Source organism: Helicoverpa zea, chromosome 22 (assembly GCF_022581195.2).
Source record: "Helicoverpa zea isolate HzStark_Cry1AcR chromosome 22, ilHelZeax1.1, whole genome shotgun sequence".
In the NCBI taxonomy this organism is placed as follows: Eukaryota; Metazoa; Arthropoda; class Insecta; order Lepidoptera; family Noctuidae; genus Helicoverpa; species Helicoverpa zea.
The window spans coordinates 8,826,842-8,840,706 of record NC_061473.1 but is presented as its reverse complement, the minus strand read 5'-3'; the positions used below and the strand labels follow the sequence as shown (position 1 = coordinate 8,840,706).

At 38.8% G+C, this 13,865-nt stretch overlaps 2 protein-coding genes across 2 annotated transcripts; one reads left to right on the top strand and one right to left on the bottom strand.

Moving 5' to 3' along the window:
- Positions 1 to 917: 917 nt before the first annotated feature.
- LOC124641211 (protein SYS1 homolog) lies at positions 918 to 3,348 on the bottom strand. Its single transcript, XM_047179223.1, has 3 exons — positions 2,967 to 3,348; positions 2,330 to 2,451; positions 918 to 1,302 (listed from the first exon to the last, which is right to left on the bottom strand). The coding sequence occupies exons 1-3, from the start codon at positions 3,144 to 3,146 to the stop codon at positions 1,113 to 1,115; spliced, it is 492 nt and encodes a 163-aa protein (XP_047035179.1). The 5' UTR covers positions 3,147 to 3,348; the 3' UTR covers positions 918 to 1,112.
- A 3,229-nt stretch (positions 3,349 to 6,577) lies between these two features.
- Positions 6,578 to 12,285, top strand: LOC124641210 (myrosinase 1-like). Its single transcript, XM_047179222.1, has 11 exons — positions 6,578 to 6,638; positions 7,246 to 7,352; positions 7,793 to 7,934; positions 8,424 to 8,590; positions 9,009 to 9,266; positions 9,543 to 9,631; positions 9,852 to 9,999; positions 10,362 to 10,525; positions 10,911 to 11,063; positions 11,311 to 11,396; positions 11,782 to 12,285. The coding sequence occupies exons 1-11, from the start codon at positions 6,610 to 6,612 to the stop codon at positions 11,909 to 11,911; spliced, it is 1,473 nt and encodes a 490-aa protein (XP_047035178.1). The 5' UTR covers positions 6,578 to 6,609; the 3' UTR covers positions 11,912 to 12,285.
- The last annotated feature ends 1,580 nt before the right edge of the window (positions 12,286 to 13,865 follow it).

Here is a 13,865-nt window from a genome sequence, read left to right as displayed (position 1 = left end):
CGTTTCGAAACATACAGTTTTAACTGACATTTCTAGGAGCTATTTTACCAACCTATAACAACAATATTACTCAATAAACTAAATTACTTTACTAAATAACTTTAGTCTTTCAACCTTTAAAAAACTGCTTTTTATTGTACCTAACATCTGTATAAGTGGCAAGAGTATTACTGATAGGTTGGTAAAACATACATTTATAAAATTTCTACAAGCATTAAGGGACTTTGGTCACCCATTAAGTCTCTTGAAGTCACAGTATTGGCTAAAACGAAGTGTCAACTAGTTAAACCGTACATTTGCAGGGAATATCCAAGCAGCTGATTTAATACCCATTATTCTTTTTGTAACATTTATGTATTAATGATGATGATGATGATGATGATGATGTCCTCCTAGCCGATTATCGGCTACGGCGGCTGTTCTCATGTAAGGAGATTAGCCAACTGCGCAGGACATATTATAGTGCACAAGCATTTGCGCAGACACAGGTGCACTCCCTATTCCTTCACTCTCATAGACCGATGGGACGGCAATCCGACACGACCGGAAAGAGATCAGGCGCAGGACCGACATTTACGTGCTCTCCGATGCACGGGTGAATCAATCACCAACTTCCAGACTACGGGCTGCTTTGTGAAAGTCTTCTAAAACCCACAAAGCGATTTCGGCCCGACTCGGGAATCGAACCCGAGACCTCGTGCTCAGCAGCCACACTTGCGACAACTAGACCAACGAGGCAGTTTATTATGTATTAATAAGACGTAATTATGTCTATATATCATTCTTCTTCTTCTTTCGTGTCGAGGACATGTCATATATTGAGCCTACACTGTGTTAGCCCAATATGCCACAGCAAGAGCACGGCCGGATCATTAAGACCACATTAAATTAATCACTGTGTAAATCACTGTTTTTTGCTGTGTTTCTACCATTGCAATAAACAGTAGTAAATACAGCATTAAATCAGTCAGTAGTTATTAAAAAATTGTTCTACTAATACATAAACATTACATCCATACACCAAAAAAACGTAACCAACATCTTAAACTCTCACTTTTAAATTACATAGAGTGTCCGATCAGCAAATCGAAGGGTAATTTACTCCCCAAGTTTCATAAATCCACTTTAGCTCCAATATTACTGAGCGGGATGGCCTGGAGTTCTGTTCGGAGGCAGAGGAACTCTCCGGCTACGCAGGTGATGCAGGCACAGGCTACGCTGAGCGCCCACCAGGAGAAGGTGGTTGGGAACGAACCGTTGTATAGCCAGCAAGCGATAAGGTGTAGCCCGTGGTACGTGCAACTGTAATGTGAGGTGAGAAAATGAGAATTTGTTGAAATTAACAAGCTGTATAAAAAAAACTATTAGAGAGATTCTTTGCCAATCCGTAAAGACACATCTGAAAACTCATTTCAGTCTTGTAAGACAGTTCAGCAAGCTGTTCAGTGTAGAGTTGCTGACTTCAATTGATAACAGCAGAACATGTTTTTTACAGAAACTTCTCACGCACACCTTGACAAAAGTAACCTTCCTAGATAGATATGCTATCTAACACTGAAATAATTTATCAAACATCTCCATTAGATCCTGAGATTAGCACAATCTAAAAACGAAACCTGTCAACTTAATATTACACTGGTCAACAAATTATTATTATTTTTTGGTGCAAAGGTGAAATATACAATTTCTTGTAGAATATTCGATACGTAATCGAAATCCAGAACATAAAGTTGCACTAGCAAGTCGGGATTTAGAGATATACCCCTCCTAAAGTACCAAAAACGCGTTTTTTTATGAAATTTGATGTAATTTTTTGGGGACAGCAGAATTTTCTAGTAATTTCCAACTAAAGCATTATATAGTACTACTTTCCCCGCATTAACCCCATTTTAATTTATATTTTTGCAAGTTTTCTTTCTCAATATATACCATTTTATATCTAAAGTGGAGTTTTACATACTAACAGGCCAAATAAAATATAGGGAAGATCGAACTATCGTAGCTGTATACATATTTCATGAAAATTTAAACTCTTAGCGCTCGAAATAAAAATGAATTTCAATCGGGAAGAGTAGTACTATATAATGCTATAGATAGAAACTAAAAAAAATTTTGCTGTCGTTCAAAAAAATCGTCAAATATCATTAAAAAACGCGTTTTTGGTCTTTAAGAGGGGTATATCTCTAAATCCCTACGTGCTAGTGCAACTTTATGTTCTGGACTTCGATTACGTATCAAATAATCTATAAGAAATGATATATTTCAACTTTGCACCAAAAATGCTGTTGACCAGTGTTATTAGTATAGATTACTTATAATAATTCCTCACCTGAAGTCCAAGCACAGTTTAGTTCTGCCAACAACCATCCACAGTACGAAGGCTCCAATAATTGCATTCAGCACAAATGCAAATATGACCGAGCGACCCTCATTGTCTCTTACGTGGATCTCCTGAAACACATAAATAAATTATATACTTAAAGTTACATTCATATCACACACCCGTTTGTCACAACTTCATTTAAATCAGATCAGAAGTTTGGGCATGTAATTTGGACAGAATTACTTTCACTTTTATAGCATTTCGTATGAAATGGGTACAGCAGGAGAGATATTGAGTCAGATGTGAGATCGCCATAAAGTAAATATGACTACTGTTTCACATACATGAACTTCTCTTCCTAACAATTATATGGTGGAGCACTAATAATTAAAACTCAAAGAATATGTAAATGAGTCATAGCACATAGCTTTAATATTTGTGACATGACATTCTAAGCTGTTAATCCTATTATCCTTATAAGATAAAAATCAAACAATAGCCTTACTTAAGTCATAACAAAAGTATAATTAACGAAAATAATAATGCTACAAGTAATATATAAAGCTTATAGACCCTAAATAACCCAATGTTGAGTCTAAAAGTCATTAAAAATTTGTCTTACATCATAAAAACTATTACTTACATGATATTCAAAAATATGATCAAGCGTTCTTGTGGATCCCGTCAAATCTTGCATAAGAGCAACGATGAGACATAAGGAGCAGTACAAAACAGACTGCATAGCCACTATTTGCGAGATAATCAAGCAAGGATCCCATTGTGTATAGCGAAATGAGCCTGTGAGCTTCTTAATTTTTGACATCTTTAACACAATTTTTCACTCTTTAATCCGTAATTCCTACCCTTCCCTGTAGATTTTTACGTAGGCAGCAATTTGTTTAGTTGTTTTATTGTGTTTTGGAGTTTAATTGTAAACATATGGAATTGTTCGGGGCCTATTTTAGTGATATTAAAATTTCATTTGATATTTTGATAATATTCAATGACAGATTCACACAGTTCCAACGCGAATGTCAATTTGACTGTCAGTGTCTACTTCGTTCAGAAATGCGTTAGAAAAAGTATTTCGTTTTACTAGTGTATTATTTTGTTCTAAAGTGTTTTGCTAAAACATTAAAAAAAAATGTGTTGGAACCAAACTGAGTTACTCTCTTTTCATGCACAACACAACAAAATTTTGCACTAATCATTTATTTATCTTATTTATTAGTAAAGTAATAATAAGAATAACAGTTTAATAACAAAGTAAATAAAATAGAAACTAACCATTTATTTACTCCCGAAGTTCTCGAGGTACATACGAGGACGAACCGCGAAAAATATCTATTCTATAGCTATCAATTAAGCTTTATTTAATTCCAAATCATGCAGTAGGATAAAGTAAAACGTGGTAATCAATGCAACTTTTATGTTTTACAACTATGCAGTTTACTCTGAAAGAGACTTTCGGGCCTTTTAAAGAAATTGATATACTTGAGTATGAATAAAGAAGACATTTATGATTATTTATTAACTCAAGACTCATAATATAAAGTCAAAGTCAAAGGTTTTTATTTCTTACTAGCTTTTGCCCGTGGCTTCGCTCCCATCAACTGACTTCTCTACTTTACCCTATTTTTTTTTCATAAGAACCTTCTCCTGACAATAACAAACACAACAAAAAAAGAATTAGCCAAATTGGTCTAGGCGTTGTTGAGTTATGCGCTTACCAACACATTTTGCGATTCATTTTTATATTATAGATTACAGGTGCTTAAGAAAATGTCAAGCTAGTTGAGTGGTTCCAAAAAGTGGATCTCATGGAGGAGAACCGGCAAGAAACTCCATAATATAAACTCAATATAAAGCTGAAGAGTTTGTTCTTTTATTTATTTACTTGAACTCGCCAAGGAATTCACGGATAAATATGAAAAAAAAAACAGCTTTAAATAACTCATTTATCGAAGAAGGCTATAGGCCAATTTATATCCAAAGTGCCTTGCTCCCACGGGACGCGGGTGAAACCACTAGCGATGGCTAGACTATACTAATGAAATAAAGAGGAAATATTATTCTGTTTATTTGTTTGTTTGTACCCTAAAGGCTCCGAAACTACTGAACCGATTTTAAAATTTCTTTCACTGGTGGAAAGCTACTCTCTTCCCGAATATGTTTTTATATGTTATCCCGTTACAGGCAGCAGGTAGTTCCCACAAGACCCGAGTGAAACCGCGGGAAATTGGCTAGTGTTAAAGAATTTGCCATTATGAACAATGTAAACTATACGATGCCTGGAATCCTGACATTCTTTTTCTTTAATTTGTAAAAGAAACGCCAAATAAAAAAATATTACTTTAAAATTATAACCACCAGTCACGTCCGTTTATTTTCAGTCAACAATTGAAAGAAAGAACTACTTACGTAGGTACAAGTTCCTATTGTAATGTAACACATTTGGTAAATATCACTATTGGTTTATCATTTAAATAGTTAGCAGCATTTACATAAAAATATCCTAAAAAAACTGATCAAGAAGAAAGTTATTCAGAAATACCACTCCACACACAACTAACAACTTTTTTCAGTATCTACCTAATTAATTTTACTAAGGTACCTCCTTCCTAAAAGGGTAATTATCAAGACGGTACAATAAACATCTCTATATACAGTCATGTATAATGCGCAAAATCTGTAGGTACCTAAATATAGTAAGTTCAACTCAGTCTTGCGCGCGGCCTTATGTGTGGGTAACCCTTGTACATACACAGTGACTTTGTGTGCGTGACAAGAGGTACAGTCGGGTACAAATACAGTTATTTAGGGGTTACGGCTGTTTAAAGAAAAACAGTTATTATATACGTAATTTAATGTTTATTAATTTATAATGATTCTGAATCGCTACTTGAAAAATCAAATGATGAATTTTCGGATTCGCTACTCTCACCGAGGTAAATTATAAATTTTGACTCCATGTCAAAATGTCTATAGTATTTTTCTTTTTTCTTTTGTACATGTCGACAAGTATTACCCAACATCCCTTCATCAATATGACTTAAACGTTCATTTATGAGTTTCATTATTTCCGTCTTATTTTGGTCGACATTATGCGAAGCAATATTATTTTTTAAAATTCCTCACACATTTTGTTTACATTATTATACTAGATTATACGTCTTTTTACATTCTTAGTCCACACTTTTATTTATTGTCCGCGTACCCCGAGATCTAGAAAATATGTAAGGAGTATTTAATTCATCTTAGATATTTCACCTCATTTATTTCTTAGATACTGTTAACGTCAATTTGAAAAAACTTATGAGAAAATAATGAAAAACTGTAAAATGTAATAATGATGATGATGATGATGTCCTCCTAGCCGATTATCGGCTACAGCGGCTGTTCTCATGTAAGGAGATTAGCCAACTACGCAGGACATATTATAGTGCACGAGCATTTGCGCAGACACAGGTGCACTCACTATTCCTTAACTCTCATAGCCCGATGGGACGGTAATCCGACACGACCGGAGAGAGATCAGGCGCAGGACCGACATTTACGTGCTCTCCGATGCACGGGTGTATCAATCACCAGCTTCCAGGCTCCGGGCTGCTTTGTGAAAGTCTTCTAAAACCCACAAAGCGATTTTGGCCCGACTCGGGAATCGAACCCGAGACCTCGTGCTCAGCAGCCGCACTTGCGACAGCTAGACCAACGAGGCAGTTAAAAAAATGTAATAATAAAAAGCTTTGAATGTTGTTTCATTTTTTGAAACGCTACCTGACTCCTTAAACATTTTCTCCGTGAAGAACTAGACATTTTCGTAAACGACTGTACCCATAACAAAAAGCGATAAGAACACGTCATGCTCGGACGACGTCACTGTCACACGAATGAAAGTTGTATATTTACAAGCCGACGCACACATAGGGCCGCGCGCAAATCTGAGTTGAACTATCTATACCTAGTTTGAACAGAACAATCTACTAAGGTCAAATTAAAAAAAAAATCAGAGCGATTCATTAGATCACCCATTTTATCGAGGAAGACTATAGGAAAAGATTATAACATAGGTACCTACTTCATGGCTATGGGCATCTTTAGATCCAGGGGCGCTGAAATAGTTCCCGCTAAACGCAGACGAAACCACTGGGGACAGCTAATAAACTGACAAAAATAAATGAAAATAGTGGATCTTCTAACTAATTGCAATTCTTGGTGTCTACCTGTATATATTTTAGATGTTACAAAAAATACATTGTACCAAATTGTAGTTGTCAGTTGGCATCATGTTTTACTCCGGAGTGGTTTTATTCAGGTAAGAAGATAATTAGACCAACTTTTAACTAGACTAACCAGAATTTAAATATTAAATAGGTACCTACTAACTTATTACCTGTTGTTAAAATAACTTGCAGATTACAGTTATAATTACTACATTAATCGGTTGAAAAATATGACTATACCTACTATAAGTACCCAGGTATTCTATGAAAATGTAGAAGACTCATTGAAAAGAAAAACAAAAACTATTGTATACTGCCATTGTTTAAATTCGTGTAAAATAAAAATAAAACATTGAATGTACACTACAAAAACAATAATTACTCACTCTAGAATTATTTTGTACTTAACAATTTTGCACGTTCACGCCATTGAATAAATTAAGATGAAAATAAGTATCATACTAGCGGATTTACCGCTCGTTTTTCCCTCGTAAAATTATTCGTATATCGTAGCTCGCTCTTGCTTAGGCGCGGCTGTGATGTGACAACAACAAACAATTGACAACTACCAGTTCAACTACCAGATGGTTACCGTGAAACCGGCCGGCAGATGTTTTATCCCTAAATGTGTCGCGTGTAAAAACACGATGCAGAAAATCCGCCAGTGTGGTAGGTACAGTACAATCTGTTTTTTTACAGTGCTGTTCTGGTGGGGTCTACTTGTGCTGATCTGAAGCTACCATCATGGTTCCAGTTCGGCGCTGGTACTTCAGCGTTCCAAATCGAAGGAGGATGGAACGCTAGTGGTGAGAAACTAGACAGATTGAATGTCAAATATTTCGTAGATAATGTAGAGGTTGGCTTTAGATGGTTTTGTACATGTTATAGGTAACCTGTCTTAGGATTTTGGTAGGTAGGTATATAGAAAATTATCTAATGTCCTTTCTCACTGTGTTTGGGGTACGAAGTGTCAGATTTACCGACTGTAACTATTGGCCAAGTTGTTCTATAGCGCGACCGCTGGCTGTGCACAGGGTCTTGCTTGGGTGTAACCCTCGGGTCATCGTCGAGCCGAAATTACTTAGTGGGTTTTAAGGATCTCTCACAACGCAGGCCACCGTGGCCGAAAAGCAGCCCGGACGCCATTATCATTACATATTGCTAGGTTTTCGAATACCTGTTCTTAATACCTAGACAGTTTACATGAAACCATTTAACCGCCTTTCATCAATGGCATTATTTACAGACAAAAGCGAGAGCGTATGGGATAGACAGCTACACCTGTTCCCAGCCACGCTGGACGGCAATGCTGACGTAGCGTGTGACTCTTACCACCTCTGGCGAAGGGATATCGAGATGGCTGAGCAGTTAGGCCTGGATATGTACAGGTATCTAATCACCAACCCGCATTGAGCAAGCGTGGTGATTAATGCTCAATCCTTCTCTGTGTGAGAGGAGGCTGCAGCCCAGCAGTGGGACGATAAAAAGGGCTGATGATAGTGATAATGATGACAATTATGTACCCCCGTGTAGGAATCTACACTTACCTCTCCTTGCATAGTAATAAAACAATGAACCTCCCTAATTCTACTGATATTATAGCTAAATGGTAATACTTTGGAGGGATATTATGTATGTATATTAATCTTACACGCAAAAACAACCAAGTGGATTTTGATGAAATTTTCAGTAATATAACAGGATAACTAATTCTGTCTACTGCAGAAGAAATTGCAGAGACAGCTTGTTATACCATCAACCCAAAGAGAACTACCTACCGGAGGACCTTAAAGCATCTTCTCTGGTGTAAAACTAAATACAATTCCGTTCGCTCACATTGTTCTTACTCAATTCATCAAACCACTAAACCTTTCTAGATTCTCAATATCCTGGTCTCGTCTCCTTCCGACCGGTTTCTCCAACTACATCAGTGAGGATGGCAAGAGGTACTACAGCGACCTGATCGACGGTCTACTGGAGAAAAGGATAGAACCTGTCGTTACTATACATCATTTTGATCTACCACAGAGGATCCAGGACCTAGGTAAGTAGAAGCGAGACATGCAGTGTTCCCAACTAATGTTGGCGTCCTCTTCCAGTCTTAACAATGCAGTTGGGTAACAGTGTGTTACATGGAGCGATTGTCTATCTGGCATCCTCAATCCAGTTACCTCGGCAACCAGATGCTCCTTAGTAAGACTGGTTGTCGGACTTTCTGGCTTCTACTAAAGTTCTTGTAATGCCGTCACGTCTGCCAAAGATGTTCAAATGAAAGCTGGGACCCAACAATTTAACGTGTCTTCTGAAAAAGATGTCATCTATTCACGAAGTGACCACACTGAGCTTTGCTTAAATTGTGATAGATCGACCCATATGGCTGTGGCTTAGCCCTACCGAGGTCCTCTTTCCATTCATGCATGTAGATTATTCTAGCAATTACTCCTTCTATTATTTACTTACAGGTGGCTGGGCCAACCCTCTAATCACTGACTGGTTTTCAAGTTACGCAAATGTCGTATTTTCTCTATTCGGCAACCGTGTAAAGTACTGGTTGACTATCAACGAGCCGTTGATACTCTGTGACTCTGGTTACACCAACCAGACAGTTCCGTACCTGGATGATAAGGATATTGGAAGGTTTCTGTGTAATAAGAATGTCCTGATTGCTCATGCGAAGGCTTATAGGACATATGATAAGGAGTATAAGCCTATTTATAATGGTAAGTCAATGCATTCTTATTTTTTCAAACTCTCTTTTATTGTGGGTTGCACATCTGAGGGTATATTAGGAGGCTTAACAACTCCTGCAATTAAACCAATTAAAAAAAATACGAAAAATTAAAATGGGGGTATTAACTTTTATGGCATTTGTGTCCCTTATACCAAAAGTGGTATAAAGGCAAGTTCTAAAATTAGGAATGAACAAGTTTTGACACCATCACAAATTTTATTATTTTAGCTGAACAGTTAACGTGTTAATGTACTATCCTTTGCAGGTAAAGTGTCAATAGTAAACCTCTTCGTTTGGTTACAACCAGCTACTCCATATGACAAGGATATAACTGACCTCACTATACAGTACTGGGTATGTCCTTATTTCCTATATACAAAACTTTACATGTAAAATACAAGCGGGAACTACCTAGAAGTGGTCTAGCAGGTATAGACTTTCATGATAAATAGGCTATCTAGCACTGAAGGATTTTTCAATCAAATCATTAGTTCCTGAGATTAACGCATTCAATATAAGTAGGTATGGATTTGAATGCTCCACAAATATCCAGTAAAAATTTATTTCTCCTCAGGAAGGGCGGTATGGTCATGCCATTTACTCCAAGGAAGGTGGATGGCCAAAGGAACTGGAGAACTTTTTATTGGAGAAGGGTAGAAATGAAGGCTATCCCTCGCCACGGCTGCCTCCTTTCACTGATGAAGAAGTTGCACTAGTTAAAGGTAATTAATCATTCTCATAGAGTTGAAAAAGAAACGGATGCTTGATATAATGCTGGCAACTAAATCGATCATTATGAAATCACTTATCTGCACATAAATGGCCACGCTTAGAGTCTTCTTTGAACAAAACGCGTCACTTATACACTTTCACTACAATGTCACTGAAATGTACAAAAGCGGCAAACCAAAATTTATTTAAGGAGAACTGTAAATAGTTTGCTCCTTATGGCTATATGAAATTCCTCAAATTACCACATACTCGATACATTAGCTCTTATTATAAACGCTTTTCAAAAAAATCGCAGTTCCCATATCTGCTGATTTTTTCAATGACCTAAACATAATTTTCCATTCTTCACCAGGATCTGCAGACTTCTACGCATTTAACCACTACTCAACAAGGTTGGTTCGGAAAGCGAAGCCGGGCGAGGCGATTGGATCATGGCCGATATTGGGTTCTCAAGAACTAGGCATTGTTTTGGAGAGAGACCCTTCATGGGAAATTGGTGATACTGTGTGGTTTTCGGTAAGAAGACTGTATTTTATGGGGTTTTGTAAGGTACCAGAGAGGGTGAAAACGATATTTGAATATATTTTTCGCTAAGATCGGGTTCGGGTGGTGTTAACTTTCAAGTACGTAAATATTATTTATGCTCCTCAGATTAATGAATGAACGCTCACATAAAACTTCGCGTATTATTAGTTTTTGACCAGCTTCTATCGAAGTACATATTTTTATGTAGATACATAATACTTATATACTTAAAACGTCTAAAACTCACTTTCAATGTAGGATAGACCTACGTTCAGCAATGGACCAACTATTATCAAGACTACTTATTGAATCATTTACCCACTTATCAAACTTTTTGCTCTGAATCCTAAACTCCAAAGAAATGCTCTCCATCCAGGTGTATCCCCAAGGTCTTCGCAACCAGCTGAACTACTTGAAGGAAACGTACGGCGATTTAGAGTACCTGATCACTGAAAACGGGTTCTTCAGCACGGACCCATCCCTTAACGATACCAGGACTGTGGATTATACCTGGAAGTATTTGGAACAGGTCAGTTTTATTTTATTATCAAGGGGTATGTTGGATACTGGTTTGAAGAGTTCAGATAGGCAGTTGCTGCATATGAAATACTGGTACTCAGTCGCATCTGAGTTGTCTGGAAACCAACTCAGACTAATTTGCAAAAAGGTTAAACAGATAACTTGTAATGATAAAAATCGTTATCGTAAAAATGCGACACTGCTATACCAAAAATGTTTGTTTCTTATACGCATACAAAATCATGTCTTATTTTCAGGTGGCTCTGGCAATTCAAGATGATGGCGTCAATGTAACTGGTTACATACACTGGTCTCTCATGGATAACTTCGATAAGGGATACAAGTAAGACGCTTAACCTTACTTCCTTATTGGATTGGATGAAGCAGGCAGTCTTCAGTCGCCAGTTAAGATTCAAAGCGGCGATGAACAATCTGCAGTTACCATTAATCTGGTTCAAAATGAAGCAAAAAACATGTCACTTAGTCAAAAGCATGCATTTAGCTTGCTAAAGATAACCTAATCACAAATCTCTTATTTATGTTATGGCCAATCAATCGTCAATTAACTTCTATCTGAGGAATAAATATAGTGGCTTTAAATATTTTCTATACAAACGCTGTCAAAACATCAATAGAAGAATATGTCTTCACATAAAAGTTATCTGGCAATTGAATAATCGGCCCTAAATCAAGCATTTTTTTTATTAATATTTTGTTCATTCTTTCAGTGCAAAATTCGGTCTCTACTCAGTGGATTTCAACGATCCTAACCGGACTCGGACACCGCGTGCCTCCGCCCGATACTACTCCAAAGTCACCAGGACTCATTGTCCGTACCCTGAAGATGAAGAGGAGTAATGACGATCAGGGAATACCAACCAACCAGTACCTTTAGCTTCTTATGACGTGATTCCGCCAAAGTTATCGATAAAGTTATGCGATATCGCAGTGCAGATATACGCGAGATATTTTCGCAATTGATTTTCTATTGTTTTATAATATTAGCGAGAACACAGAGGTTAAAATACATGCACAAAATTGCGCGAACAAAAATGTAAGTACCTAGGTTGCAGTTTTGCGGATATTATAGAAATGTTCGCACACAATTTGTTACTGTTTGCTAGAGCGAGTAGACCAGAAGAAACATTTCGGAATCTCGCCATTAGTGCTAATAAATCTTCTTAGTTTGTGTCCTTACACAAATGTGTTTAATAAAATCTTTATAAGCCAAACATTTTATTTTCTTTCATACCCTATGGGTGTAGTAACAAATCCTACATGCTAAATAACTAGACTGACATTTTTTTTTTTTTTTAACGAAGTCAAAAATCATCAAATGAAGGGGTCATTCAGGGACACGCTGTGGCGGTGAAGGAGTGTCAGACTCTTACTGACTAAAAACCGTCGTGTTCCGTCATAGGCTTTTTATGTACCAGGGCCGCGGTATCTCTTTCGAACAACCCGCAGCCCCGGCAGGCCTTGGCCCTGCTGGGCCCCGCTGGGGTTGCTGACATCTCTTTGAGGAGCGCGTGGAACAACGCGCGCCGTCGACACGGGTCTGTCGTCTAAGCAGACAGAGGGACGATGAGCCACCCGAACTCGCCGCCCACAGACCCACGCCGACGGTGGCCGGGAGTCATCCCGCGACACCCGGCGCCCATGGTGTCTACCTGGTCCAGCGCGGCGGCCGGGATGAGAGGTGCGAACTCTCTGGCGTTCCGCCTCCTCCTTCTCGAGCATGACCGCTTCGCAGAAGGAGGCGACGGCATCCCATTCCCTCTCGCCCCGGACCATGGCCTGAACCAGGACCGGACGCGAGAGGTCGCCGCCGCCCAAAGCCTCGACGAGGACCCGGCGGTGCCCTTCCCACGCAGGGCACTCCTGGACTGTGTGGTCCACCGTGTCCTCGGGGCTGTCCGCACAGTGGTGACACCCGGGCGCCTTCTCACGACCGATTCGATGCAGGTACCTCCCGAAACAACCGTGTCCGGTGAGGACCTGCGTCATGCGATACGTGAGGGCGCCTTGACTCCTCCCGAGCCACTCCTCAAAGAGGGACTTACCGCCATGAGATCGCGCATATGGTGGCGTGCCCTGCACTGGGTTGCGACAGTCGCTCCCTCCAGGCCACCATGAGATCGCGCCGGAGCTCTGCCCGCTGCGCGACAACTTGCCGCGGTAGACTGACGACCTTAAGCAGAAAACCCTAAGTAACACCAACTCGGGTTAATGGACTATAATTTCTATTTACCATTTCAAGATTTACCTTATGCAGGGAAAACCCCTATAAATATGATACCATTGACGCAACTGCATTATCATCTTACTATAGAACACTAATTGATTTATTTCAACCTCAAAAGTCCTAAAGTAATTAAACTAATCAATCCCGTCATCACTAAAGGTAGAATTCCGTGGGTCGCGGCTGACGCAGCCGCGCGCGGCCTACGACAGTCGTCGGCCGCGCGCGCGCGACAATAGTCAACCTATGAAAATGTATGGCGCCGTTGTCAAGGTCCGCGACAGTCGCGCGCGGCCTACGAATTTCGTAAGCCGCGCGCGGCTGTATGCATCTCAACATGATCTAGCGCTTAATAACATCTATAGAATTTTAGTAAAACCAGAATTGAATTGTTTTTTATTTAGTCGGCAAGTTGACTATTGTCGCGGCTGCGTCAGCCGCGACCCACGGAATTCTACCTTAAAGCATTGATTGAATACTAACGAGTTAAAAACCTTTTTAATAATTGTGTTAATTGACGAATTAGGCAATAATTATATTTTTTTTTATTTTGGTAAGATTTGGGCAGAT

Bases quoted from the DNA above. Each gene is read 5' to 3' on its own strand.
- LOC124641211 (XM_047179223.1), bottom strand. From the start codon at position 3,146: ATGTCAAAAATTAAGAAGCTCACAGGCTCATTTCGCTATACACAATGG. The intron at 2,452-2,966 runs GTAAGTAATAGT...TATGTGTTTCAG, and splicing joins ATCATATTTTTGAATATCAT to GAGATCCACGTAAGAGACAA. The intron at 1,303-2,329 runs GTGAGGAATTAT...CTCACATTACAG, and splicing joins AAACTGTGCTTGGACTTCAG to TTGCACGTACCACGGGCTAC.
- LOC124641210 (XM_047179222.1), top strand. From the start codon at position 6,610: ATGTTTTACTCCGGAGTGGTTTTATTCAG. The intron at 6,639-7,245 runs GTAAGAAGATAA...GTTTTTTTACAG, and splicing joins TCCGGAGTGGTTTTATTCAG to TGCTGTTCTGGTGGGGTCTA. The intron at 7,935-8,423 runs GTATCTAATCAC...AAACCTTTCTAG, and splicing joins TTAGGCCTGGATATGTACAG to ATTCTCAATATCCTGGTCTC.